This window comes from Monoraphidium neglectum (assembly GCF_000611645.1).
Source record: "Monoraphidium neglectum strain SAG 48.87 unplaced genomic scaffold scaffold00528, whole genome shotgun sequence".
Classification (NCBI taxonomy): Eukaryota; Viridiplantae; Chlorophyta; class Chlorophyceae; order Sphaeropleales; family Selenastraceae; genus Monoraphidium; species Monoraphidium neglectum.
In genome coordinates, this window is record NW_014013100.1 from 1 (window position 1) to 24911 (window position 24911).

General features: G+C 66.1%; 3 protein-coding genes across 3 annotated transcripts; 1 reads left to right on the forward strand and 2 right to left on the reverse strand.

The window, feature by feature from the left end:
- Positions 1-43: 43 nt before the first annotated feature.
- On the reverse strand, positions 44-2530 carry MNEG_3968 (hypothetical protein; the record flags this gene model as incomplete). Its single annotated transcript, XM_014047553.1, has 7 exons — positions 44-97; positions 237-434; positions 662-814; positions 1074-1229; positions 1459-1632; positions 1899-2066; positions 2414-2530. The coding sequence occupies 7 exons, from the start codon at positions 2528-2530 to the stop codon at positions 44-46; spliced, it is 1020 nt and encodes a 339-aa protein (XP_013903007.1).
- A 3108-nt stretch (positions 2531-5638) lies between these two features.
- Positions 5639-6160, reverse strand: MNEG_3969 (hypothetical protein; the record flags this gene model as incomplete). The annotated part of the gene is made up of 2 exons (XM_014047554.1): positions 5639-5799; positions 5977-6160. The coding sequence occupies 2 exons, from the start codon at positions 6158-6160 to the stop codon at positions 5639-5641; spliced, it is 345 nt and encodes a 114-aa protein (XP_013903008.1).
- A 934-nt stretch (positions 6161-7094) lies between these two features.
- MNEG_3970 (flagellar associated protein) lies at positions 7095-24480 on the forward strand (the record flags this gene model as incomplete). Its single annotated transcript, XM_014047555.1, has 41 exons — positions 7095-7190; positions 7351-7470; positions 7684-7973; positions 8111-8492; positions 8764-8970; positions 9191-9376; positions 9650-9859; positions 10157-10344; positions 10488-10659; positions 10876-10924; positions 11230-11311; positions 11589-11721; positions 11940-11993; positions 12257-12490; positions 12755-12850; positions 13089-13634; positions 13854-14017; positions 14281-14453; positions 14750-14849; positions 15230-15515; positions 15805-15941; positions 16062-16191; positions 16371-16447; positions 16633-16783; positions 17043-17117; positions 17311-17436; positions 17669-17803; positions 18031-18321; positions 18552-18980; positions 19227-19397; positions 19671-19760; positions 19966-20028; positions 20329-20465; positions 20752-20954; positions 21244-21674; positions 21913-22530; positions 22750-22861; positions 23211-23331; positions 23609-23678; positions 23974-24101; positions 24372-24480. Coding segments are annotated over 41 exons (7572 nt in total), but the record flags the coding sequence as incomplete, so codon positions are not given.
- Between the last annotated feature and the right edge of the window lie 431 nt (positions 24481-24911).

Here is a 24911-nt window from a genome sequence, read left to right on the forward strand (position 1 = left end):
TCGTCGCTCAGCGTCACGCTCGGCGGATAGGCCTTTCCCGGCCTCACCAGCAGCGACCGCCCGGCGCCGCCGACGAAGTCGAGCGCGGCGCGCTCCACTGTCCGGTGCGTGCTCGGCAGCGCCGCCCAGCCGCGCGACGGGGACCGGTAGGGCATGCCGGACCCTGTGGCACGGCATATGCTGCTGGCCACGCCCGAGGCGACTGCGGCAGCCGAGGAGATGATGACCGAGCCCACCAGGTCGGCCGGCACGATGTCCCACACCCCGAGCGGCTGCGACGCGACAGACCCCAGGCAGTCGAACAGCCCTATCGCCATGGCCGCGCCGGCGCCGATGCAGCCGGCCCAGTTGCCAGCGTAGCCCGGGTAGGGCGCGCCGGCGATGGCGCTGACAAGGGAGGGGCGCACGATGGCCACCGGCAGCTGCAGCCGCGACTGAGGGGTTGTGAGGTGAGGGAAGGGGGGGAGCGAGAGGTGGTTGGGTGGGATGGAGCCGGCTGGGCGAGCGGCCGCATCAGAAGCAGGCGGGTTGCCCGATGCCCCTGTCCGCTACACGCACATGAGCACGGACGAGCACGCTCCGCCCCCCAAAACAGAACACCACCCTCTGAAGCGCCGCGTGCGTCCGCGACGCCCGTGGAAACTGCCCCGCGGCTGCCCACCTGGTACTTTGCGACCAGGTGCTCTGTGAGGTGCTTCCCCAGTGTGTACGTGTTTGGGAACCTCCACCGCTTCATGTACACGTTGGCCCGCATGTCGGCGTCCCCAGACGGCAGGCTCATGAGCTCCGCGGCTATGTCCTCCGCATCAACCACCTGGGATGCAGGGGAGCGTGGGGCGGATGGCGGGCGGCGGCAGCAGTGAACACAGGGCCCGGGGCGAGGCGGGACGCATGAGGGCGGCAAACCATGCGGCACAGACTTCCAGGGCAAGGGTTCGAGGAGCCAAGGTGTGAGGAGCCGAGGTTTGAAGCGCGGGCTGAGGAGCCGAGTCCAGCGCAGGGAGCCGCGACTCAGGCGCTTCTCCCTGCACCCGCATAACAGCGCCATCGGCCAGGCCGGCCGCGGCGCCCACCTGCTCCCCAAAGCGCAGCGGGTAGAGCTGCTCCGCCACGGTGCTGCTGCGCGGCCGGTTGACGTTGACGAAGCAGCTGCTGACGTGGACCAGCGCGCGCAGGTGCGCGCACGAGGCGGCCAGCTCCAGGATCGCGCGCGTGCCCTCAAAGTTGGCCTGAGGAGGTTAAAAAGAGGGCGGCGCGCCGGTCAGCCAAGGCGCTGCGTCGAGCGGCGGCCGCCTGCGCCACTGAGCGCCGCCGGGACAGACAGCGATGAACCCAGCAGCCCCGCCTCTTTCAGCAGCCGCGCGACCCAACCGTGCACAACAGCATGACCTTGCCCTGAGCCAAAGCGCAGCATGAAGAGCCCAGCACGGCGTGGGGGGCAAGGGTGTGCGTGCTCACCTGCAGCGTCTCCTGGATCGTCGGCTCGAGCCTGATGTCCGCGGCGCAGTGGATGATGACGTCAACGCTGCGCATCAGGCGCGCGCGGTCTGACTGAGACAGGCCGATGCCCGGCAGCTGGATGTCGCCCTGCACGGCCTTCACCTTGCCCACGGTCGCGCGGCTGTCGCGGACCTGCGGCGGAGGGGTGGGGACAGCGGCGGGAGGTTGGGCAAGGGGTGCGCGGCCCGATGGCGGGCGGGCGGGATGGGCAGCGCGAGGCCGCTGGACGGCCGCACAGGCATGCCGCCGTTGTCCAGAAAGCGCGCATCTCGGCCGCCTGCACGCGTCTTGGCCGTCCCTGGGCTTGGGCCCAGTGAGTCTGCCGCTGTCACGAGCATACATGTGCCCGTAAGCTTGTGCGCGGCCGCGAGCTCAGGGGCGCGCGCCCGAGCGCGCACCATGTGGAAGAGGCTGCTCTGCAGGAGCGTCCGCACGCGCTCCGAGGGGTCCGCCCCCCGCCGCCCTCGCAGCAGCAGGTACACCGCGCCGACGTCCGTGGTGCGCAGCAGCTGCTCCAGCACCACGCTGCCGATGTAGCCAGAGGCGCCCGTCAGCAGCACGGTGGCCTGTGCGCACGCACGCGCACGAGCATCAATGTGTGTGAGTGTTTTATTTGAGGGAGGGGCGCCAAGGCCGTCGGCAATAGGGGGCAAGAGACTTGCGGGTGACATGGCACTCTGCCGGGGCCCATAATGTGCTGATGAGGCAGAGGCGGCTGGGGCGCTCGCGCCGGCGCGCCCCCTCGGTCGCTCGCGCCGGCGCTACTTCGTCCGCCACTGCCGTCGGGCGGGCTCGGCGGCACGGCTGCACCCCGTGCCTCCTGCGCCGCGCCGCACGTGTGCCCCCTGCTGCCGCCGCATGCGGCATCCGCGTACGATTCCGCCTCTGACCAGGCTGCACGCAGCACACTCACCCCTGAAAACTGGCCCTTAATGGAATAGAACATCTGGTCGTCGTCCAGCGGTCGCTGCAGCCCGAGCCGCGCGCCGCCGGTGCCGTCCCACCCGACCCCTAGCTTTGTTTTCGCCATGACAGGGTCCCGGCCTGTGCGGCGAAGGGGGCGCGCGTGCGGAGCGGCCGCGGCGGCAGGGCACTTGCTGTGAGGCCACTGGAGGGCCGTGCAGGGCGCCCACACGGCATGCGGTGACGCTGGGTGCAGGGAGCGCCGCGGGCTGCCCGGCCCATGTGGGCACCTAACGTCGCTAACTGAACCAAAAGGTCGAAAAACTCCGCGTCGGAGACCTAATGCTGCCCAGGAGCCACCTCTCTCCGTGTCTGTCGCGGGCTGCTCTCGCCTCAAGCCGGGCTGCGCACAGCTGCCCCAGGAACGCGGAGCCAACGACGACGGCGCGGTTTTATGTTGTCTGAAAGCTGGATAAATTGGTCCCAGGAGCGCTGCCAACCCCGCTCGGCGCTCCACTGTCACCGCAGCCTCCTGGGACGCTAGGCGCTCCACGGCCGGCCCTATCGCTCACCAGAAGCAATCAGGACCCTTAAATTTCCTCGTGGCGCCACTCGCGCTGCCCACTGCCCCGCTGCAGGGGCTGTCCTCCTTGAAGTCACCCTCCGGGCGCCAAGCTCTTGCGGCGTCGCTGTTCAGTGGTTTCTTTTACTTTGCTAGCTAATCACCAAGGTGTTACCAACAAATGTTTGAACGGTGCAAACGCGCGCGTGGGAGCTCTCGCGCGTGGGTCACCGCGGCTCTCCCAGGCATCTGCAAGTTAACGTGCTCCCTTTCGCCCCTGGCATAATGAACCAGTTGGATCGCATATTTGGCACGGCCTTGCAACGCGCAACACACCTGGGTTGTCCAGCTGTGTTGCGATGCTTACCTGGAGCGCCGGCGGTCCCAGGCCGAGCTGTTACGCCGAGCGGCATCGCTCTGCTTGCACGCAAGTGCTCGACAAGCTCTGCAGTGCACTTTATGTACGTGTATGGCCTCCGTGTTGTGTGGCCCCCGCTGCCCCCCAAATTGCAGCACTTGGATCGCAAGCGCCTGCGCCCTTGTCAGAAGATTTTTTCACTCTATCCGTCACTGCAATTCAGGCTTGAGCTATGTGGCGCCTGGACAACCTCACACATGCAGCAGCGCCGGGCCAGCTTGAGATGTTCAGCTGCGCGAGGGCTCGTGCAGAGCAGCTGGTCGGTTGCGCGTCACCACCCTGTCCGGCAAGCTTGGCTAACACCCCCCCTCTCCATAGCGCTTCAACGCACCCCTCCCACGCCCGCTGAATATGCCCATTGAATCAGTGCCCAGGTTGCAGCATTTGAATTACAACAGCCCTGTTCCAACACGCTCTGGTCGCTGCAAGGCTGGGCTTCCCTGATGCCGGCTGGAGAGCAGGGTGGTGCCGGCAGCGGCGCGCCGTTGTACGGCCACTCAAATGTGGTCTCACAATGTCTTTGTGATCGTGCATCGGGCGGCGAGCGGCAGCAATAAGGAACCGGCGATATGCCGTCCAGGGACAAGGTTGGGGGGGCACCCAGGAGCGCCCGGGGCAGAGCAAGGACGGCTGCACGACGGCCGCGGCAGCAGCTGCCATGCTTATTGAATGGAGCATTGGGGGGCTCAGGCGATTGTGCGAAAAATGCAATCAATAAGTGACAAGCTGATGCCTGGCAAGCGATCAGCATGCCACTCGTTGCAGCCATCGCAAGGGCGGCTGCTGCGGCCGCAAAACTTTCTACAACAGGACAGAAACATGGCAAACACTGCCAGGGCCCGGGTTCGATTGCAAGCAGGGGCGATGGCGCCCCCTGTCCGCATTGTAGAAACTGCCTGATGATGCCCGTCGTAAATCGCCTCTTGCCTGCCTCGGCAGCAGCCATGGGCAGGATCTGTGCCGCCCAGAACGAGCGGTGTGAAGGAGAATGGGTCAGAGCCTGCGGGCCTGCCGGCGCCTTTAACCAGTGCTGAAGGTGCTTTGCACGTGTGGAGGAGGGCCATTTGCAGCCAACGGGCCGCGGCCTGTAAACAAAGTCAATGTCAGGGAAGCGGAGCAGGAAGACGCCAGAGCATGTTGCACTCAATGCATTGGGCGTACCCCATGTGGCCCCCAGGCTCGACCCCAGGGGTCACTTCGGAAAGTCTTTGCGCGACGCCTTGAAAGGTGCACCAGCTGAGGGAGCAGCTGAGGATTGCATTTCAACAACGATGTAAAGCTGCGCACGAGGGCGCGCTGAGTTGAAGCAGGGTGCCGCCCACGCTCGTGCCGCAGCTGCAAAGAGGTGCAGGCACGGGTTGTGGTGCCTGCAGAAGAGATGCCTCTCTGTCGGTCACCCAACAAAGCCCGCACGTTGGCTGACACCCTAACGTTTGCGGTGCGTGCAGCGCCCTCACCCCCGGCGGTCAGTTGCAAATATGGGTCGCGGCGGTTGGAAAAAGCCGCCCAATGCAGGGCCAGTCGGCTGCAGCAGGGCCTGGCGCTCCGCCAGCCGTGGATGCGAGCGACCAGTCACCACAACTGCACCACCACGGGGAGGGAGAGACGAGCAGGGTCAGGGGGTTTGGGCAGTGGTGCGTGCCGCGGCTGCCAGGCGGGCGCCTGATCCGGATGCCGCGATGAGCTATTACGTGAGACGGGCAGATGAGCAGATGTGGTCTGGACCCGTACATTTGCAGCAACGGCTGCAGGGACCATTCTGAATGTGCAATGACAAGAGGCCCACCTTGAGGCTCGTCGTCCGGCGACATGCTGGGAGTATGCAGCGGCGGCACCCAGGTCTGAGGCAGCAGGCAATGCAGCGCGACCGCGAGGCCAGCCAGTCGGTTGATCTGCAGGCGAGCATGCGAGCATAGGTGGGATGGGCGAAACAGCTAGTGCGCGGCAGTGGGCTAGGCGGCGAGCGTCGCGAATGCACAGCAGCATCCAGCAGAACAGTAGTCGGGGGGCGGGGGGGGGGAGCGCCTAAGGCTGGCATTGAACCCGCACAGCAAGCGTCTCCTCACCCAGGCGGGCAGCGGCCGGCCGACCAGCTGCATGCACAGGTCCGATGCAAAATGGTTGCCTGCATATTGGGGTGGCGATGGACCCACAGCACATCATCAGGCACCAAGCTTTGGCCGTACATGAGGACATCAGGGTGTGTGTCATGAGCACAACTTGCGCAGCACATCACGATGGCCCTGGTGAGGCACTCAAGTGCGGGCGCCCGGTTTCTCCGCGTCGCCCTCACAGTTGGTCTGCAGCAGATGGTAGGCGCTGCCGCGGTAGTGCTGCCCCATGTGCTGCACGAGCGCCTGCACCTGCTGCGGCGTCAGCTCTGTCTCCCCGACGCAGATGCTTTCTCTAAACACAACTGCGTGCGCGACAGGACAACAGCCAGGAAGGGCGAGCGGTGGTGAGGGCCCACACCAAGCAGCAGCAGCGACGCCCTTGTGCAAGCACCTAGCACCATGCCAGGCGCCGCATGCTCCTGCGCCAGGCTGCCTGCGCTCCCAAGGGCAGCCAGGTGGACGGCGGCGCACGAGCGCACCCGCGCCGGGCGCCTCTCGCGGCTTCGTGGCAAAGATCCCGGACACGTCGTACTCGTGGCCGCCGTACGCAAACTCTGTGTCATAAACCTGCACGCCTGTGTGCAGGACGCCAACGCCGCACCACAGCGTCCAAGAGTTGGAGGGCGCGAGGTCGTACACGTTCAGCAGCACAGAGGCGCCCATGGCACTGTGCAGGAGTGCCGAAGTGCTGGCCGCTTGCTCGCCGCCGCCGCCGCAAACAGCAGCTGCTATTGGCTGCGCGGCAACAGGACGGGCACGTAGATTGGATTGGTGGTGGTGTTTCTAGTGTTGTGCATTGCCGTTGCAAGTCAGCAAGTGATGAGCGTCACAGAGGCGTCGAGGGCACGCATCGCATGGCCTGTTGTCAGGCAGTGATCCCATGCGCCACGCGGCTCATGTGCGCGCGCATGTGCATGCGTGCGTCCGTGCTGCGTACGCATGTTCCTAGATAGCTGCCGGCAGCATGAGAGTAGGCAGGGCGCTGCTCCACCAGCTGGCAGTCCCCTCGACAATGGCGCATGCGCGCACGCATGCTCACCTCGGTGAGGCGCACAGCGCGGCAGTGGAAAAAGCGGATAATAAAACCCGCTCTCTCCCAAGCGCTGCCAAGTACTGCACGGCGTCCCCTAGAGCCAGTGGCCCAACGTCGGCGCGAGATGGAACAAATCCAACGGAGAGCGGGCAACGCCCAGTGTGCGTGTGTTGATTTGACTCACAAACAAACCAATCGCTCGGTTCAAGCGCCTCTAATGAATGATGCCGTGCCGTCTGTGTGCAACAACAGGATCGAGCGTGCTGGCGACCTTCTGTAAGAGTTTGGTTTAGATGCGGAGCAGATAGCCCTCGGAGTTGTGAGCTGCTGTCGGCACCCGTCCAAAGTTCGCGCCTTGATTGACGAGTGCCGTCAGCACGAGGGCAAGCATCATCCAGCGGGCTCACGCTGCAGGAGAGCTCGGCGCCATCTACTATTCGCCTAGACTCTAACATTTATTTATAGAACTTATCAGATGCCGACAGATCTCACAGACAGCAGATCACCACGAAAGTCAACAGTGCCCGTATGATGGTCTGACCTAGGAGACAAGGAGGGGCAGAGATGAAGGGGGTCGGCATCAAAGTCAGCCCCGCGGCAGTGGAGCTGCGGGATGTCGAGCCAGGCGTGCCACAACACGGCGCTGTTGTCAGTGTCAAGGTGTGTGTGCTTGGCGCTATGCTTGCTAGCACGGGCGTCGGAGGCTGCGTCTATGGCTTGTACCCTTCCATTTGCCTAAGAGCCCCGGCCGTCGTCAAGCCTGGCCCAAGACTCAATCATTTCTTGGCCAGACACCCTGGCCATCCGCCCGCCGGCGCAGAACCTCGACGGCAAGCGCTCGCACAGCGTGCGCGTCCGACCACCTGCGGGCAGGCGCTTTGCCGTGCACGGCCTACTGCAGACGGAGCGCCTGGCCCCGGGCATGGAGGCGACTTTCGAGGTGTGGTGCCGTGATGCCACGCCGCCACCCTTCAAGGCCCCCAGCCATCCTCGCACACAAACCCATAGCGGCACCTGCACACGTCGCACTGCACTGTTGAGCTTGCGCAACCTCCTGCTTACCGTTGCGCATGCAAGCCCACGCGCATTTGGATGCCCCAGCGCGCACACGCCATGTGTGCACACCCGCACGCCTGCCTGCGGCTCTGCGCAGGTCGTGTTTGATACGCGAGGCCTGGAGCCCGGCTGCGACTCGTTCGACCGGCTTTCAGTGCTGTCGGATGCGGGCGAAACGGAGGTCCCGCTGCGGGCACTGGCTCCAAATCCCCGCCTGCGCCTGCAGAGCGGCGGCGCGAGCGCCTCCAGCAGCGGCGGTACCAGCACCAGTGGCAGTGTGGGGCTGCTTGAGTTTGGGCTGGTGCAGGCTGGCAGCAGCCAACTGCGCCGGCTGCGGCTGGTAAACGAGGGGTCGCGGCCTGCAGACTGGAGGGCGCTTGTGGAAGGGTAAGCTCGCCGTCATCGGCAGCAACCAGTGTTGCCAGTGTTGCTGTTACTGCACTGCTTGGGGCCAGTGCCTCCACCTGGGCAAGCAGCTACTCCGCGCATCAGTGCGCCCGTTCTGCCGAACTTGCGCCGAGCAGGGGCGTGCCTTTGAAGCTGGAGCCGGCTGCTGGGCGCCTGGAGGCCGGGGCTGCGGTCGAATTGGTGGCTGTGCTGGCGGTGCCTGATGCGGGCACCTTGTCTGGAGAGCTCTTGATTCACATGGCCCGGGCACACGGCGGCAGCGACGGCACCGGCAGCATCGGCACCCACGGAGGCGGCGGCAGCACCAACGGGAGCGGCACCGGCAGCAACGGCGGAGGCGGCAACGTGAGCAAGGAAGCAGCTAGCCAGCAGGGCGCTGGCGGTGCGGCTGGCGAGCGACAGTGGGACAAAGAACTGGCGGCGCGTTGCCCAGTCGGAGCGGCGGTGGTCGCGTGCACGTACGAGCTGCGGTCAGAGGGAGGAGGCTGCGTCAAGGCGGTGCGCGGACCTGGGCAATAGCTCGCGCTCAGCGGTGTCGGGGAATGCTGCGGTGCATGCATTGGCGTCCCTGCGAGCGGCTGCATGCATGCATGCCGATACGCAGAGGTTACCTGACTGGAGAACTTTTGCTTTGCTGGGGTGTTGACCGCAGCCTGCGGGTGTGTGATCGCGGCGCGTGGTGTTCTGCCGCCCTCACTGCCGGGCGGGCGTGCCATGCCATGTGATCCAGCAAGCTGCTGCCCTCAATGCTGGCACCTCCTGCACCCAGGTCGACTTTGGAGCTATGTACATGGGGGAGCGCAGCACACGCCAGCTGCTGCTGAACAACGGCGGCCCGTCCGAGGCGCGCTTTGACCTTTCCTTTGGCCCTGCGTCGGAAATGGGAGCCGCAGACGGCTCTGGGCCTGCGGGCAGTGGCGGCGGCGGTAGTGGGGACGACCCGCACACCAGCTTCCTGCGCCTGGCACGTGTGCGGGTGAGGGACAATCCATGTGGTGTCCAACTTAGAGGATGCTCGGCAGGTTGCGCATCGGCCTGATCGCCTGGTGCCGGCTTTGCTGTCAGTGCACGGTTGACCGTTGCTGCTGCTGATCCTGGGTCCCGGTTTTGCCCGCATGCGTTTTGGTGCGTCGATGACCAGGCACCCTGTGACGGCGCCGGCGTCTCGCTCCACTCATCGCGCCTGGCCCTTGCAGGCCAAAGCGCGCGAGGAGGCGGACTCAGCGGTGCGCGTGTCGCCGCTGGCGGGGGCCGTCCCTCCGTACGGCACGGCCCGCCTGGTGGTCTCGTTCCAGCCGCCGCACGCGGCGAGGGCCCAGGGGTTCCAGTCAAAGGAGCTGGGGGAGGACGAGGCCATGCGCGTGTTTGACTACGTGGTGCAGGTGAGGCTGGCGGCTCAACTACATACGCACGGGAGGGCGTCTGCACCCTGCCGCCAGCCGCTCGATCGCCAACCAAGCTCCGTGGTTGGGTGTGTCGACCAATCAGCCAGACTCTGCTGCTTGCTGAATGGTCGGTCTGTGCGCTGCCGCGACATCCCTGCGGCTCTCGTCACCTGCGAGGTCAACATATGTCTGCTCTGTGAGGGTGAGTCCATCCAACCACTGTAGCTGGTTGCATGGCATTCAACAGCCATGCCACCCCCCGCCTCCCAGATCGACCTGACCGGCCCCACAGGCTCGCGGCCCCTTCGCCTCCCCATCCGCGGCCGCGGCCTGCTGCCGCGCCTGCTCCCAACGCCCCGCCTGCTGCACTTTGGGGTCATGGGCTGCGGCGAGTGGGGCGACCAGCTCGTGACGCTGGTCAACGGCTGCGCTGAGCTGCCGCTGCGCGTCGTCGCAGACACAGGCAGCCCCTACTTCAAGGTGTGGCCACCAGGAGCGATGGCAATGCAGTGTAACTCGCAGTCACGGGCCCGTGTTCTTACAAGCATGATGGGCCATGCCAGTGCTGATGCCAGCTGCGTGGCTTGGTTGCTCTGTCTGAGGCGCTGCGCGTGCCGTCTGCAGCCCTAGCTGGGCGCCAGATGGCACCGCCCCCCGCCAACATCGCCCCCGCAGCCAGGCTCACTGCCGCGCGCACTCTCAACGCAGGTCGACCCCCCAGCATTAGTTTTGGGCCCAAGCCAGACCTCGTCAATGGTCGTGCGCTACCTGCCAAAGGCCCTCGGCAGCCACCTGGCGTCAGTTAGCTTCCTGGCAGTTTCCTCCGGCGCCGCCAGCGCGGCGGCGGCCGAGCCCCTGGCACGCGAGGCGGTCGAGGCGGTGGGCAGCTGCCAGGGTGTGCGCGAGCGGGCGGTGCGGCTGCCGGGCGGGACCGAGGCGACGCCGGAGACGTTTGCAAAGCCGAGGTGGGTCCTGTGCGTTGATTACTTCTTCTCTGGACACCTGCAGCTGATGCACAGGGACTTCAATTGGTGAGCAGGCTGATGCTGTTTGGGCTTCAATTTTGTACAGTGCTCACCAGCCGCTGCCACATGCATCACGTACACAGGCGCTTCGTGGATGAGCAGGAGGCGGCACTGTGGACCTTAAAGGCCGAGACCGGACAGCTGCCTGGCAGCTTCTCAAGGCCAAAGGTCTGGGAGACGGCGGCAAACAAGCAGGCGCTCGAGTGGATTGGCCCTGAGGATGGGTATGGCGTCACCAAGGACGTGCAGGCGCGTGTGGACGGGAAATTCGATGCAGCAAAGGCTGGACGACGACCACAAAGTGGCTTGGGCTGCTAGGATTCAGAAGACTGAACCCCATACAGCCGCCTCTCCGGGCCATTCTGGCCGTCAGAAATCGCAGCGCTCCAGTGCTTGCCTCGCTCACGATCCTCTTGGCTTCATCGCTGGCTCAATCGGGATTTGCCTTGTGTGCGCCTCATGCCCCTGCAGGTGTGGCGGTTGCAGCATGCGGACGATTACACCAAGTTCATCAGAGCGGGTGAGCCGCAGGGGCAGCGTGCACATCTGTGCGTGTGAGTGCGTTCGTGCGTGCGTGCGTGTGTGCGTGCGTGCGTGCGTGTGTGCGTGTGTGCGTGTGTGTGTGTGTGTGTGTGTGTGTGTGTGTGTGTGTGTGTGTGTGTGTGTGTGTGTGTGTGTGTGTGTGTCAGCGTGTGTGTGTGTGGTGGGGGGGGGTGGCACGTGCGTGTGTGTGCGATCACGCAATGTTGCATGTTTTTATGCCTAAGCCCATCGCTTAACTGCTCGGCTGATGTGGCGAGTCGCCCATGCTGCCTTTGCTGCCAGGCCGGACCGCAAAGGCGAACGCGCACCTCACCCGGGAGGAGGGCGGCGAGGGCGACAAGGACATGGGCATGAGGCCATACAGGTGGGGTGCCTGCTTGCTGCGCGGCTGGTGGCGCAGTGCGGGACGGGCAGGTTGGTGCGGGGGGAGGGGAGGAGGTGGCCAAGCGGTGCTTGAGCTGGTTGTGAGCACTCTTCGCGAGAGGGAGCCGCCCCTGTTGCTGCCAGCTGGAAACAATCGGGGTGGCTGCAGTCACCCCTGGCTCAGGCGTCCGGAAAGTGTGGAGGCAGTCTGATGCACCTCCGCTGCCACCAAAACTTGTGCCCTTTGCCAGGGGCCTGTGCCCCCCGCGCGTAGGCAGGCCCAAGGGCCCAGATCCTTTGTGGACTGCCAAGCGGGAGCGCGAGGGCGGGCCCAGTGTTGCGCCAAAGGCACCTGCATCGGCTTTGCTCGCAGCACTGCCGCTGTTCAAGGACAAGCCGGAGGGAGACAAGGTGCCGGCTTGGGACTAAGGGCGACAGCAACCCGCTAAACGTGCTTTGTCACTTGTTGCAGCTCACATGTCTGCACCTGCCAGCAGACTGCGGCGCGCCGATTTGCTGCCCTGGTTGTCAAACGCCTGCTGCCCTGGCCGCTGACTGCCTGCTGGTGGGGCAAGCTGGCGTGAAGGCATCCATCTGTTACAAAAACACCACTGGCTGCCGCCTCGCAGGAGCGTGCAGAGTGCTCCATGGAGCTCACCCCTGCTGAGCTGGCGGGCATCCAGGTGTGAGTGTGTGTGTGTGTGGAGGGGTCGAGTTGGGTTGAGTGCGTGGGCGAGTGCGCAACAGGGGGCGTTGCACACCTGGGAGCACCAGGTATGTCAGCACATTTGCATGTGGCAGCGCGTCGGGTTTCTAAGGATTTGCTGCATGTTGATATCAGGCGTTGCCCGCTCGAGTTTGCTGTTCAACAGTAGAGCCTGCGCTCACGACCGCCGACGACAGCACAAAACCAAGGACCCCAAACTCCGACACCCATCCTCCACAGGTCGCCCCCCGCACTGTTGACTTTGGGAAGGTGTCCACGGCCCAGCCGGCGTCCGCGCACTTTGTCGTCACCAACACCCTGCCCCGCGCGCTGCACGTCGCGCTGGACCTCTCTCGCGTCCCCGAGCTGGCCGGCAGCACGCCGCTGGCGCAGGTCGTGCCGCCGGGCGCCACAGCGAAGTTTCCGCTCGCGCTGAGGTGCCACGATGTCCGAGCAATCAGGGAGCGGTGTGAGGTCTGCCTGAATGGCACACACTTTTGGCCTTTGGAGGTGGGCAAGCGGCAGAGAGGCCCTCCCGGGGGGAGAGTGTACGTGTGTGCTGTGCACGTGCATGCATGCACACATGCGTACGCCCGGGCATGCACGCGTTTGCAGACGTATTTGCGCGTATGCCTGCGTATGCGTTCATGCGTGCAAGTGTGTGTAGGCGCGGCCTGATCCCAGATCAGGGGAGGATCCAGCAGTCCCGCCGCCTGGATGCGCGCCCCTAACGCACAGGTGGCGGCCGAGGTGGTGCCGGTGACGCTGCGGCTGTCGGCGGATGAGCTCAACTTCTCATTTGGCATTGACAACTGGGAGAATTTTGTGGACCAGGTGCGGGCTTCGTTGCAAACCGCCTGCGTGCAGCAGCGCCGCCGAGCGCGTGCCACGCAGCACATCCGCACCCGCCGACGGGCTCGTACCTAGCGCACAGATGGCCTCGCTCCCAGGGACAGCTGGGGTTGACGCATACAATCACCCTGTCCCGGGAGTTGGAGGCTGAACGCTCGCAGGCGTTGGAGCGTGCCCCTTACACGTCCGCGGCCATGCCACGGCCCGCATCGCGCCGCAGTCGCTGCTGATGACCAACCCTCACAGCTTCCCAGTCGACTACGAATGGGAGAGCAGCGGCGCGGCGTTCTCGGTGACCCCTCCCAGCGGCTCCATTAAACCCAAGGGCACCGCCGAGGCGGCCGTGCGGTGGCGCCCCGCCGCCGACGGCGGCAAGGGGGGCGCAGAGGGCAAGGGCGGAAAGAGCAGCGGCGCGGCCGCGAATAAGGCGCCCAAGACGCCGGGGGATAAGGCCGGGGCCAAGGCTGCCCCGCCCGCCGCCGCCGCAGCCGCCGGGCCGGCGCCCGGTGGCAAGGGCACCGCATCCCCCGACGTGGCGGCGGCAGCGGTGGCGGGGGACGAAGGGCTGATGCAGACGGCCGTCATGACGCTGCGGCTGAAGGGGGGCGCGGACGTGCCCCAGCGCGTCGCGCTGGTGGGGGAGCTGCCCGGCGGCTGCCTGCGCCTCAAGGAGAAGGAGCTGGCGCTGGGCGCGGTGCCCGTGGGGGAGCGGCAGGCGGCGGTCGTCACGCTGCGCAACAGCGGCACGAGAGAAGCGGCGTTCCGGGTGCGGGCGAGCAGGCTGCAGTGATCTGTCTGCCGCGTGCGGCGTGGCACCCACGCAGCCTGCTTTGATCTGTTGTGCGGGCCCTGGGGGTGGCGCTGGCAGCGACACACAGAGGCATTCTCACTGACAGTCTCGATGGCCGTCTTGCCGTTCGAGTTTGGAGCTGACGGCCACATACCCTCGCCTTGGAACTGGCTTGATTGAAAATTTGTGCCCCAGGTCGTCCCCAACCCGCGTGTCAGCGTGACGCCCGACCGCGCGCGCTGCCCGCCGGAGAGCTCCCTAGAGCTGGAGGTGTCTGTCACAGTGGAGGCGCCCGGTGCGTGGGCGGCGGCGCTAGAGCTCGAAGTGCGGGGCGGCCGGCCCATCAAGCTGCCTGTCAGGTGCGCTGACTCACTGGTTAGATGTTGGGTGCCGGGTGGTGGACGCCTTGCCGGTGCCCAGTGATGGGCCAAGGTACTGGCTGGTACGCTGGGGGCCCCAAAGGAGACTTGTTGTTGGGTGGTGCGCAGGGGCGCAGGCGCAGCGGCTTGCCAGCCCTGGGGCTCTTGCAGCACTGTAAAAGGCCCAAACATCGAGAAGGGCCTGCCTCCAATGCAGCGGCCTCGTTGCGCCCGAGCCCCCCCGGCTTCCATCCACCGCGCAGGGCCGAGGGCGTCGTGCCGAGCGTGCAGGTGGCCGAGGCGTCCCTGGCGTTCCCGCCCACCTTCATCGGCGGCACGGCCCGGCTGCCGCTCACGCTGTCCAACGCGTCCGCGGTGCCGGCCACGCTTGTGGCGAACCTTACGGCGCTGCCGGACTTCGACATGCTGCTGCCGCGTGAGCAAGGGAAAAGGCAGGGGGGAGTTACGCAAGCAGGCATGGCAGATACCAATATGTCCCCCGCAAAAATGCAGGATTGACTCAGAGGGGTGCGCTAAGCGACCGTGGTGGTTAGTCTGCTGGTATGGAGCGGTCGGGCGTGGCGTGTGAGTTGTATTGGGATTGTTTATGCCAGCCCGATACCGTGACTGCACGCGGTGCACGGAGGAGGGCTCAGGGCTACAGCCGCTGGCGTGTGTGCAGTCTCGACATCCACGCTCCCACCCCGATTTGCGGGCCCCTTGCAACTGCAGGTGAGGCGTGGGCGTCTGCGGGCTACGAGAGCTGCCCTGTGCAGAAGATCGGGGCCAACGGGGAGATGAGCACCCTGGGCAGCAAGAGGGTGTCCCGCAGGTGAGCAAAGGAGCACGCTGACGCACAGGGTGGGGTGGGCCCGGCGCTGGATGCAGCGCTGCATTCGAGATTTCCTGGCAACTGCGCAAGGCTGTGTTGCCTGTGTACACGTGTGCTAGCACAATCACTGCACGCACACGCGCACACGCGCACTAACACACACACGCGCGCGCACACACACACACACGCACACACGCACACTCGCACGCACACAGTCAAGATGGGCACGGTAAATTACTCCTACATTGCCCTTGCCCTCCTTGAAGGATCTCCTCTGTTGACAACCGCCGCGTGCCTCGACCCGGGGAGACCGGCCACAAGTTCATCATCCACCTGCGCCCGTCCAGCTCCCTCGCAATGGCCCTCGCCTTCCGCCCCAGCCGGACCGGGCCCTATGACTTCCAGCTCCCCCTCGCCTTGCACTCGGCCCCACTCACCGCCCCACCGGGCGACGGCGAGACGCATGAAGAAATCGGCGCCAGTGCTGGCGGCGCGCCCGCGCCGGCGGTCGCGGTGTTTGCGACCGGCGTGCAGCCGCAGGTTGTGCTGTCCAAGGGGACCTTGGACTTTGGGGCGTGCGTCGTCGGGCGCTCCGGCGGGTCGCGGAGGGCGAGCCCGTACGCGGTAGAGGTGTACGTCAGGAACAACACAGAGGGCGAGATCCAGGTGGGCGGCGCGTTTGAGGGTGAGGGCGGACATTCAAGGGTGCATTGGTACGGGCAGCCGAGCACTCCGTCGTGACTGCGCATCGACCAAGTTGTCAATGTCTGAAATGATCTGGCGAGTGCGGCGCGCCCTGATGTGCCAACGCGGCGCATCAGGGTGGGCGGCACATTGACAGGCGCATGCATGTTGAGCAAAATGAGCGCTCACTGCTGACGAGACACACGCGCCGCACGCAGAGCGACAGACCCCACCAAATAAACAAAGATCCACCCACAAACGCCTGCAACAGGTGTCGCTCGGTGACCCCAGCTCAGAGCGGCAGCCCGGCTGCCTGGGCGTGTTTGCGCTGGAGCAGCCGTGCGCGTTCACGCTGGCGCCGGAGGAGGGCGCGGGCGTCACTGTCCGGTTCACACCAAGGGACGCCAGGTGTGGGCGCAAAGTGAATGGCCTGTCGGCATGCGCCCTGCCAAAGCCGGCGTTGACGCGCGCGCGGCCGCAGACCACACCCATCCGCGCTGACCCTGCCGACGCCCTGGTGCGCGCCAGGGCCTACGAGGCGTCCGTCCCAGTGTTCATCCACGGCGACACATCCAAGCCCCACCTGAGCCTCGAGCTGGCCGGCACGGGGCGCTTCCCACGCCTCACCTTTGACTCTCCGGAGGTCCTGCTGCCGCCGGTGGGCACCTCATCCCTGTTGCTGCTCCAGCGATGGCTTGCCCTTGGCGCTGAAACTGCTGGGCCCTCAACGGCTGCACGCGTGCTCGCATGCCAGCACGACAGCACTCGCACACCCGTGCCCTTTCAAGGGTGCCTCCAACTGTCGCTGCCCCCTGCGCAAACGGCCCGCTGGGGCAGGTACCGCTGGGCGTGCGGTCATGGGCGCGCTTCTTTGTCGTCAACGATGGATACGACAGCCTCGAGCTCAAGACCAGGTCGGGTCTGGCGGATGGCTGCTCTGTGCATAATCCTCCGGCCTTCTGCTGGCGACCACACACCCTTGCTTTTGGCGCTCTCTGCTTGGGCTGCATGTGCATCTCGCATGCCGGTATGGGGCACGCCGCCTGTGTGTTCCTCTTGACCCCGCTGTACCCGCCTTACTTTGTTTCCTGCCCACCAGGCTGCCCGCCGACGAGGCGCGGCAGCCGCTGAAGCTGGAGCTGCCGGAGGGCAACCTGATCGGGCTGGCCAAGGAGAGGCTGCCCGTGGTGGTGTCGTTTGCGAGTGGCCGCCCCCTGAGCTTCACCGCCCTCGTGGAGTTCCTGGATGAGGTGGGTAGGACAGATGAGGGGTTTCAAAGGGACGTGCTGGTTGTACATCCACACACCAAACTCCAGTCGGGTACAAAGGGGGAGGCTTGGCGGCTGCAACCGCAGCTTGGGGTGGAATCTGGGGTGGGTAAGGAGAGACAAAGGCGCTTTTGCAGGGTGCAATGCCGCATGCGACCCAGCGTTGCCCGCACAGCGCCGGGGCTGACATTCGTACCTTGGTATCTCCCACAAACGCCATTTCGCGGTCCCCGCGCCGCAGTCGGGGCGCTGCTTTGCGCAGACCGTCACCGGCACCACAGACAACTGCCTTCTGACAACACAGCCGTTCTTCGAGGTGACGCCGGGTGACGGGCGCTCCGTTACTGTGTTGCTGTGTCACCGCAGCACCTTTTCAGCAACCCGCCTGCAACACTTGTACTGCACGCACCCACACATCGCACAAGCCAGCGAGCAGCTACGTCAGCAAGGCGTCGATTGCTCCCGGCCCCGCGTGTACCTCCCCCCCCTCCGACCCTGTTTGCCAACAGGTTAACGCGGGCCGCCTGCTGCTGACCGCGCCGCGCTGCGGGCCGCCCGCGCTGCCCCTGGATGCGTCAGCGGACGCCTGCGAGATGCCCTGGGAGGACGCGCTCGGCCCGATGCACTGCTCCCAGGTGCGCGCTCTGGGCCGCCTGGCTGGCTCCGTGTCACACCACGCTGTCTCAAGTGCCTGCAGCCAAGAAATGACACCAAGTTGTGATCCAAGCCCGGGCTCATCCGCATGTCTGGCGCCGGCACGCCCCTTTCTGTTACGGGCCGCGCACACATGTCTTGGCACACCGCATCCACTCCGCCTTCCCCTGCTTTGAACAAAGTCAACGCCACCTCCCCGCGGCACGAGCGCAGGCGCTGGCGCGCCACCTGTCCGCCATTACGTGCAAGCCCTGGCCGGGCGACCTGCGCAAGGCGCTGGCCGGCTCCAGAGGGAAGCTGCTGCTGGAGCTCATCGAGACGCTGGGGAGCAAGGCTGTCAGCGTGAAGGTGTGGGTGTTGACCTGGATGGCGGGCGTGTCATGCAGGGATATGAGATTGACCGTTAAGAGGGGTGTCAGCTGCATGCAAATAAAATTGCATTGCGGACTGCCGTGCAAGCGGGTTTTATTATACAATGTGCCTTCTGAGGGGCGCCCTAGCTAGCCTGTTGCACAACCTGCTTGCGCTGCAGTAAACAGCGACGCGGCGCATGATCCACCACACTCGTCCTGCAGGGCTCAAAAGGGGGCGGGGCTGGTGGCGCCAACAAGACCGAAGCTGCGCGGCAGCTGGTGGCGCTGTACGAGGCGGCGCTGGCCCACCTGCGGGTCCAGGGCGCCCTGGTCAACGCGGTCAAACCAGAGCTGCTGCTGGAGGGCCCCGACTTTGACCGGCTGTCAGAGGCGCGCGGCGCGGCGGCGGCGGGGGACGCGGCGGCGGAGGAGGCGCTGGAGGCCGCGTGGGGCGACATGGAGGCGCGCTTTGACGAGCTCGCGGCGCGGGCATGGAGCACGGTGCTGCTGCAAGTACGTGTGGGCGAGGGGCGCCCTCCCAGCGGTCCCCTGCAGGCACTTCTGCTGATACAAGCACGCGCATGCTGGTTTTGCAAAATTTCTTGGAGCGCTGTGTCCCTCCTGGCGGGCGCGCTGCCGTTCACGCTGATCTGGTTGTGACTAGCGTGAGTGTCCTGCGCAGTCCACACATCCCCACACAATTCTACGCCGTCCATGACAAGCTGCCTGCGCCCAACCGCCAGATTTTCAGGGTTTACGTGCTGGCCAAGGTGACCCCTCAGGCCCTGCGCTCGATGCCTGGAATGGAGAAGGCCACCGCCGCCGCGGCCGCGCTCCAGGCACGCACCGCCGCCGCAGCAGCAGCAGCAGCCTCTGCCGCCAGCGCGGCAGGAGGTGGCAAGCCTGCGCGCGGCCCTGCCGCTCCGCAGGCGCAGCAGGGCGCCCCGGCGGCCGCGGTGCGCTCGACCGGTGCAGCCAGCCGCGCACGCTCTGCCTCGACCGCCGCTGGGGCCGCCCCCGCTGCCACTGCCACGCTTGAGCCGCCGATTGAGCTGGGGCCCGGCGACATTCCCGGGGACGAGGTGCTGGGCGGCAGCAACGTCTACAGCACTGCGGAGGCGTGCCTGCTGGCCTGGCTCAACATCAACCTCGCGCGCACGTTCCCCGAGAGGGTGGGTGCTTTCCCCGTCTGCTGGGAGGTTCAAATCAGGGGCCTGTGTGTGTACGTGCGTGCGTGCGTGCGTGCGTGCATGTCTTTGTGCGTGTGTGGTCAGTGCCTCAAACCACTTCACCCGCAGCACGCGCACTCTTGCTTGGTACCATTACACTCCTCCGGCGGCCACGCGTTCCCAAGCGCTCCATATGCACCAGCACAGATCTATCTAGACCCCACCACCCCCTTGCGATCACAACGGCAGTCTGAGGGCATCTCAAACCTGGACTCTGACCTCCGCAACGGCGTCGCCCTCTTCGCCTGCCTCGCCAACGCCTGGCCCCGCTTCGCGCCGCGCCGCGCGTTGGTGCGGGTGCGGCCGGCAGGGGCGCAGGAGGCGCGGCAGAACGCAGAGCTGGTGGTGTGGTGCCTGGAGGTGGGTGTGCAGATGCTTGCTGGCTGAGACTGGCCGACGATGCCGACTCTGCAATGCCGGCGAGCTCTGAGCTGCTGGATCAGAGCGTATTGATAAGGTTGAGTCGTACCAGTATGTCCTGCGCGACCTACACCCAAAACGACGTCATCCCCCTGCTGCTCCTTGTAAGACCCTCAAAATCCCCTTCGCCTCAAGACCTGACAGACTTCAGGTCACAGTAGCACCTTGCTCTCCCGCCATCCCTTGTTCGTATGAACACTGCGCAACCCACAGGACCTGTCCCTGCCCTACGAGGTGTCAGTGGCTGACCTGGTGTCACCAGAGGCGGGTGACCTGATGCTGCTGGCGACCTACCTGTTCCAGGTGTGCAGGCGCCGGCGTGACCCCTGCTGCCACGAAGGCAACCTTGCCAGGCCGCATGCGCGTCGTAGGCGGGAGGTGTACACTTGGTTTTGAACGTGGTGGTGAGAGGTCAGCATTGCACGCATGGCGTCACCAGGTGGGCTGAATAATTGACTTTACACGTGCATGCTGCTGTATGCATGACCCCCGGCCCAACGACGCGCAGACGCTGCCGCAGCTGGCCCCCAAGTCAACAGTGGAGTTCCTCAGCAAGCTCAACGAGCCGCAGGTGCGGCCTCCGAGGGTGCTGGAAGGAGGCATGTGCGTTGCCTTACTGACAGCGCCCCCTCCGCCTGCCTCGTTCCTGACCTGCTGGATGGCGCATGTGCAGAAAAGCCATCTACAGAAACGCCATCAGCACAGCTTGCCCCAGGGCCTGGCTGACTGGGACAACAGGGGAACAAGAAAACATCTCACAACAGCTGTTGTATGTGTCCGCGGATGGGTTCTCACTCTCTGATGCATGCCTCGCCCCACAATCCGTCCCCCTCTTGGCGCCCGCCGTGCGGCGCCCCTCCAATCACCCCAGTTGCGCGAGGTGGAGCTGTCAAACCCCGGCCGCCGCCTGATGTCCTACTCCGCGCGGCTGGAGGGGCACCCGGACTTTGCGCTCGAGGTGTCGAGCATCAAGATAGAGCCCGGCAAAACGGCGCGGCTGGGCGTTAGGTGGGGGCAGAGGGCGTCGTGCGTGCGGAGCATTTTGCGAATGCAGTACGGGTCGACGCTGATGCAGCTCGTTGCCCAGCTGATGAGGTCTTGGCTTGTTGGAATAATGCATGTGTGTGTTTGCTCACGCACAGGCCTCTAACCTCCCATCCAACCCAACTCTTGTAAGCCCCCTCAAACCAACCCTCTGCCGCCCCAACCCAATTTGATAAGATGACTTGAACCTTAGCCGACCAGGCCTACCATTTGAAATGTAGCTCAACGCGTGCAACCCTCCACCTCCCAGGTGCACTCCCACCACGGCCGTCCCCCGCGAGGCGCTGCTCGTGCTGCTGCCCCGCCGCGACGGCAGCGCGCCCGCCGCCGCGATGGTGTTCCAGCTGCGCGGGGCGGCGCGGGCGCGGGCGCCGCTCAAGAGGGTGGAGGTGGCGGGGCCCTTGTACGAGATGGCGCAGTTTGACGTACACGTGGTGAACCCCTTCCCTGCGGGTGAGGGGAGAGTTTCGGGGTGGGTGGCAGCGGGGGCCGATTGCCGGGACGCCATGGCACATGTGCTTTGTCTGTCCATTTGCACACCGCGTCGCTCGCACGCAGCAAGAGCATTGCATCGCCATCGCGCTGCTGCTGGTGGCGGTGCTGTCAGGGAGCATCCAGACCGGCGGGCACCGAAGCGGTTGCACTTTGGACTGAGGCACGCTTGCACTGCACATCAACATAGTGCACCCAGTTGATGAGAGGGTGTACGTACGCCACGCCATACACGTGTCATCCCCCGCAGACTGCGACTTCACTGTGACAGTGCTGCACGAGCTGCCAGAGGACGACCCCGCAGCCGCAGCTGCCCAGCAGCCGCTGCGAAGCGGCGCCAAGGGCCGCGGCAGCGGCGGCGATGCCGCCTCAAAACCTGCACCAGGCGGCCCTGCGCCCGCAACCGGCGGCTTGAAGGGCAACCAGCAACAGCAGCAGGCCGCGGGCAAGGCGTTCGCCGACCCCTTCGGCATCGACCGGCCCCGCCTGCGGCTGCGCGCCGGCGCCGGCGAGAAGCTGAGGGGCAGCTTCCTCCCGTTCGCCCTGGGCCAGAGCCGCGCGATCCTGGTGCTGAAGGACGCAGAGTGCGGGGAGTTTTGCTACGAGCTGCGCGGCGAGGCGGGGCCGCCAGCGGCATTCATGGAACACAAGGCGGTCGCGGCGCAGGACGGCGGCGCCCAGGTGCGGAGATGGGGCCGGGGTCGATAGTAACGGTTTGCACCTCCAGCGAACCGGGGCTTGTGCATGGTGTCGCAGGCGGCAATCGATACACGAACTCTTCCCAGAGTCTGCCGCCCGTCTTGCTCCAAGCACCGGTCCCCTGTTCAGCGCACGCGTCAGCAGCTCGCGGCCGCCCCCGCCACTCGCCCCTCGTCGCTGACATCACGCGACGTTGCACCTCCGGCGGCGCACCACGCAGTTTGTGGACGTCCCCCTGCCCTTTGTGAACCAGCAGCTTGAGGCGGCGCGGCGCACATACATGGAAAAGCACCCCCTGGGCCGTGACAAGGACCAGCTGGCTCGCCTGAGGCAGGAGCCGGGCAAGCCGCTGACGTCGCCCGCCCCCGGCGGCACGCCAGCCCCTCAGCCGGCTGCTGCTGCTGCTGCTGCGTCGGCGGCGGCGGCGGCCCAGCAGCAGGGTGCTGACGCGGCGGCGGGCGCGGGGGGCGTGAAGGCCGAGCGGGTCGTTGAGTATGCGGTCGCAAGCAGCAGCGCCCTGGTGTCTGCGCCCGCGGCGCTCGCGCTGCGCTCAGGCGCGGATGCGCAGCCAGGGGCCGACAGGGGCCAGCCCGCCGCCGGCGGCGGCCAGAAGGCGCAGAAGGGCGGGGCCGCCGGCGGCGGTGCCGCCGGGCGGCCGGGCGCCGGCCCGCCACCCAACACGCTGCGGCTGAGCGTGAGGCCGTCAGGGACGGGCCTGTACCCGGCGCGGGTGACGCTCAGCAGCCCGGGTGACGTCAGGGTTTTGGCCGTCGAGATCAGCGCGCAGTGCCTGGGGCAGAGCTACGCCCTGGAGCTGGAGTGCCCCGCGCGGCAGCAGGTGCGCATGCTGTTGCAGGGCCCGCTGCGCGCTGCATGGGGCTGCAGGGGGTCCAGCTCGTGCATGGTATGCGCGCGCGGCGCCAGCAAAAACGCGGCGGGGCCATGACCCAAGGGCCTGGCGAGTTGTGCAAACACTCGCAAGGGCGAAGATGCCGTTGCAGCCCCCAGCTCACACCCCACCCAACTCAAAACTCCCTCCCCTATCCTACCCCCCCAGGCGTCCCAAGAGATCCCCCTGGTCAACGCAAGCGACAGCGGGCTGTCCGTCCAGGCTACGCTTGTGACCACCAGCGGGCCCGGCGGCGACAAGGTGCCGCAGGTCTTCTCAGGTGAGCGTGCAGGGGGGGTCCGAGGTGCGTTCATACGCCTGTCTGCGCTGACAACCTAGACTTGGGACCCCATTTTGTGAATTTTTTGGGGGGGGGGGGGTGGGGTTGCATGCGGGGCAACAGTCAGGCATCACCACAAAATTGTAGAGTCGTTATGGAGCCTGTGCATGGCATGCCTGTGCCGCCCCATAATCGACCAATTAGTTGGCGCAACAAACAGCAACGTCGGGCGCGTTGCAGCATTGGAAGACCCGCCCAGCGCCGAGGCTCAAGTGCGAGGACGAATCAGGGGTGCCATCACTCCCGCCACCCCTCTCCGTTGCCGTCCCCGCACCCGCGTGCTCCGCAGGCCCGCGCGATGCCAGCGTCCCGGCCGGCGCCACCGCGCCCTACCCCCTGACCTTCCGCCCGCTCGCGCCCGGCACCTACAGCGGCCGCCTGGAGCTCTTCTTCCCGGCGACCGGGGAGAGGTGGGTTGCAGCTGGCGTGCCCTGCTGTGCCGCTTTCTTTTCTGCCTGCCGCCAATAAAGCCTGAGGAGGGGCTTGTTGGGTGCTGCCTCGCGCCCCGCGTGATCAACGGACATGGATATACATGGGCTCATTTCGTTCCACCGCCCTCCCACCTCGGCTGCGGCGCGTCAGCCAACTTGCTCATACCCCTCTGCGCTACCGAGGTGCGCGCTGACCCGTCCGCCGCGCCCCGGCCCCACTGCGCGCGCGCGGCGCCCTCGACCCCCCCCCTCCCAGGAATGTGTACAGCCTGACGGGCCGCTCAGGGGAGCCACTGGAGGAGGGCCACCTGCTGGTGGAGTGCACGGTGAGGGCAAAACCATGCAAGATGCACCATTGAGGCCGCTGACCCACACGACAGGGGGCAAATACAAAGCCGCAGCCTTGCACTCGCTCGCCAGCGGGTTGGGGGGGGGGGCAGCCTCCCGGGTTCAGCGGCGCTCGGGTGGCTTCACGGCTGCGCTCGTCCCGGCGAAGCCTGCCGCCACAGCCTTCATCAAGCTCTGAGAGCACAAGAACGCATGCGCGCCTGCGCCTCGTCGAACGGTCCCACACACCCTGCTGAGCCTCAAACCTCCGCCGCCGCCGGCGTCGCCCCGCAGGCGCGCGTCCCCGTCCAGCGGCGGCTGCAGGTGCCCAACCTCCTGGGGGCGCTGCCCCTGACCTACTCGGTGCTCTGCGACCTCGACTGCCTCGAGGGACCAGAGGTGCTGCAGTGCACAAGCACCAGGTCAGGCCGCGCTGACTGGGCCGCCCGCGCGCCGCGCCGAAAGCAGCCCCCTGCGCCGACCGGGCCGTCGGGCAACGCCCTCGCGCTCCTGCGCCTGCGGGCACTCAACACGCCGGTTCGCGCCCCCCACCCTCCCTGAAATAAGCCGCCCCACTCTCCGTCCCTGCTGCCCGCCGCGACTGCCACGCCGCTCGTCAGTCTATTTGTGCAATTCGCATTCATCACGCATCCTTGACGAGCCCCCCACCCTCCCCTCCCTCATCCCGCCAGGTCCCCCGAGAACTACAAGTTCAGCGTCACCCCCCTGCGCAGCGGCACCTTCATGGGCACACTCAGCTTCGTGGCGCCAGACGGCAACTACGCCTGGTTCGGCATCGAGGTGCGCGGCGCGGATCTTGGCCGGCCTCCTCCCTTTGTTGTCTTTGCCCCGTGACGAGTGCAAAGCAGAGAGTGAGCCGGCGCCTGCCCCTTGGGGTTGGCGGCGCTGCAACCAGCGGCCTCGGATATGTGTGCGATACCTGGCAGGCCGCCCGCGCACACTGACGCCGTGTCAAAATCGCCGCAGCGCCAGGGCCTGCCTCCCTGCAGCTCGGCACGGTGTGCTCCACGCTCGACACAGCGTGACCACGGAGCCGACTGATCCACGCCGCAAATTACTATTGCTGTCGCCGCGCTCCCCCTGCCCACCCTTACTCCACCGCGACCATGCAATGGCGCCTGATTGCTGGCATATGATGCAGCAGATGCAGAATGAAGAGAAAGCTTACAAGTTGCTTGATTTTGATTTTCTTGGTGGCTCTGTGTTTGCTG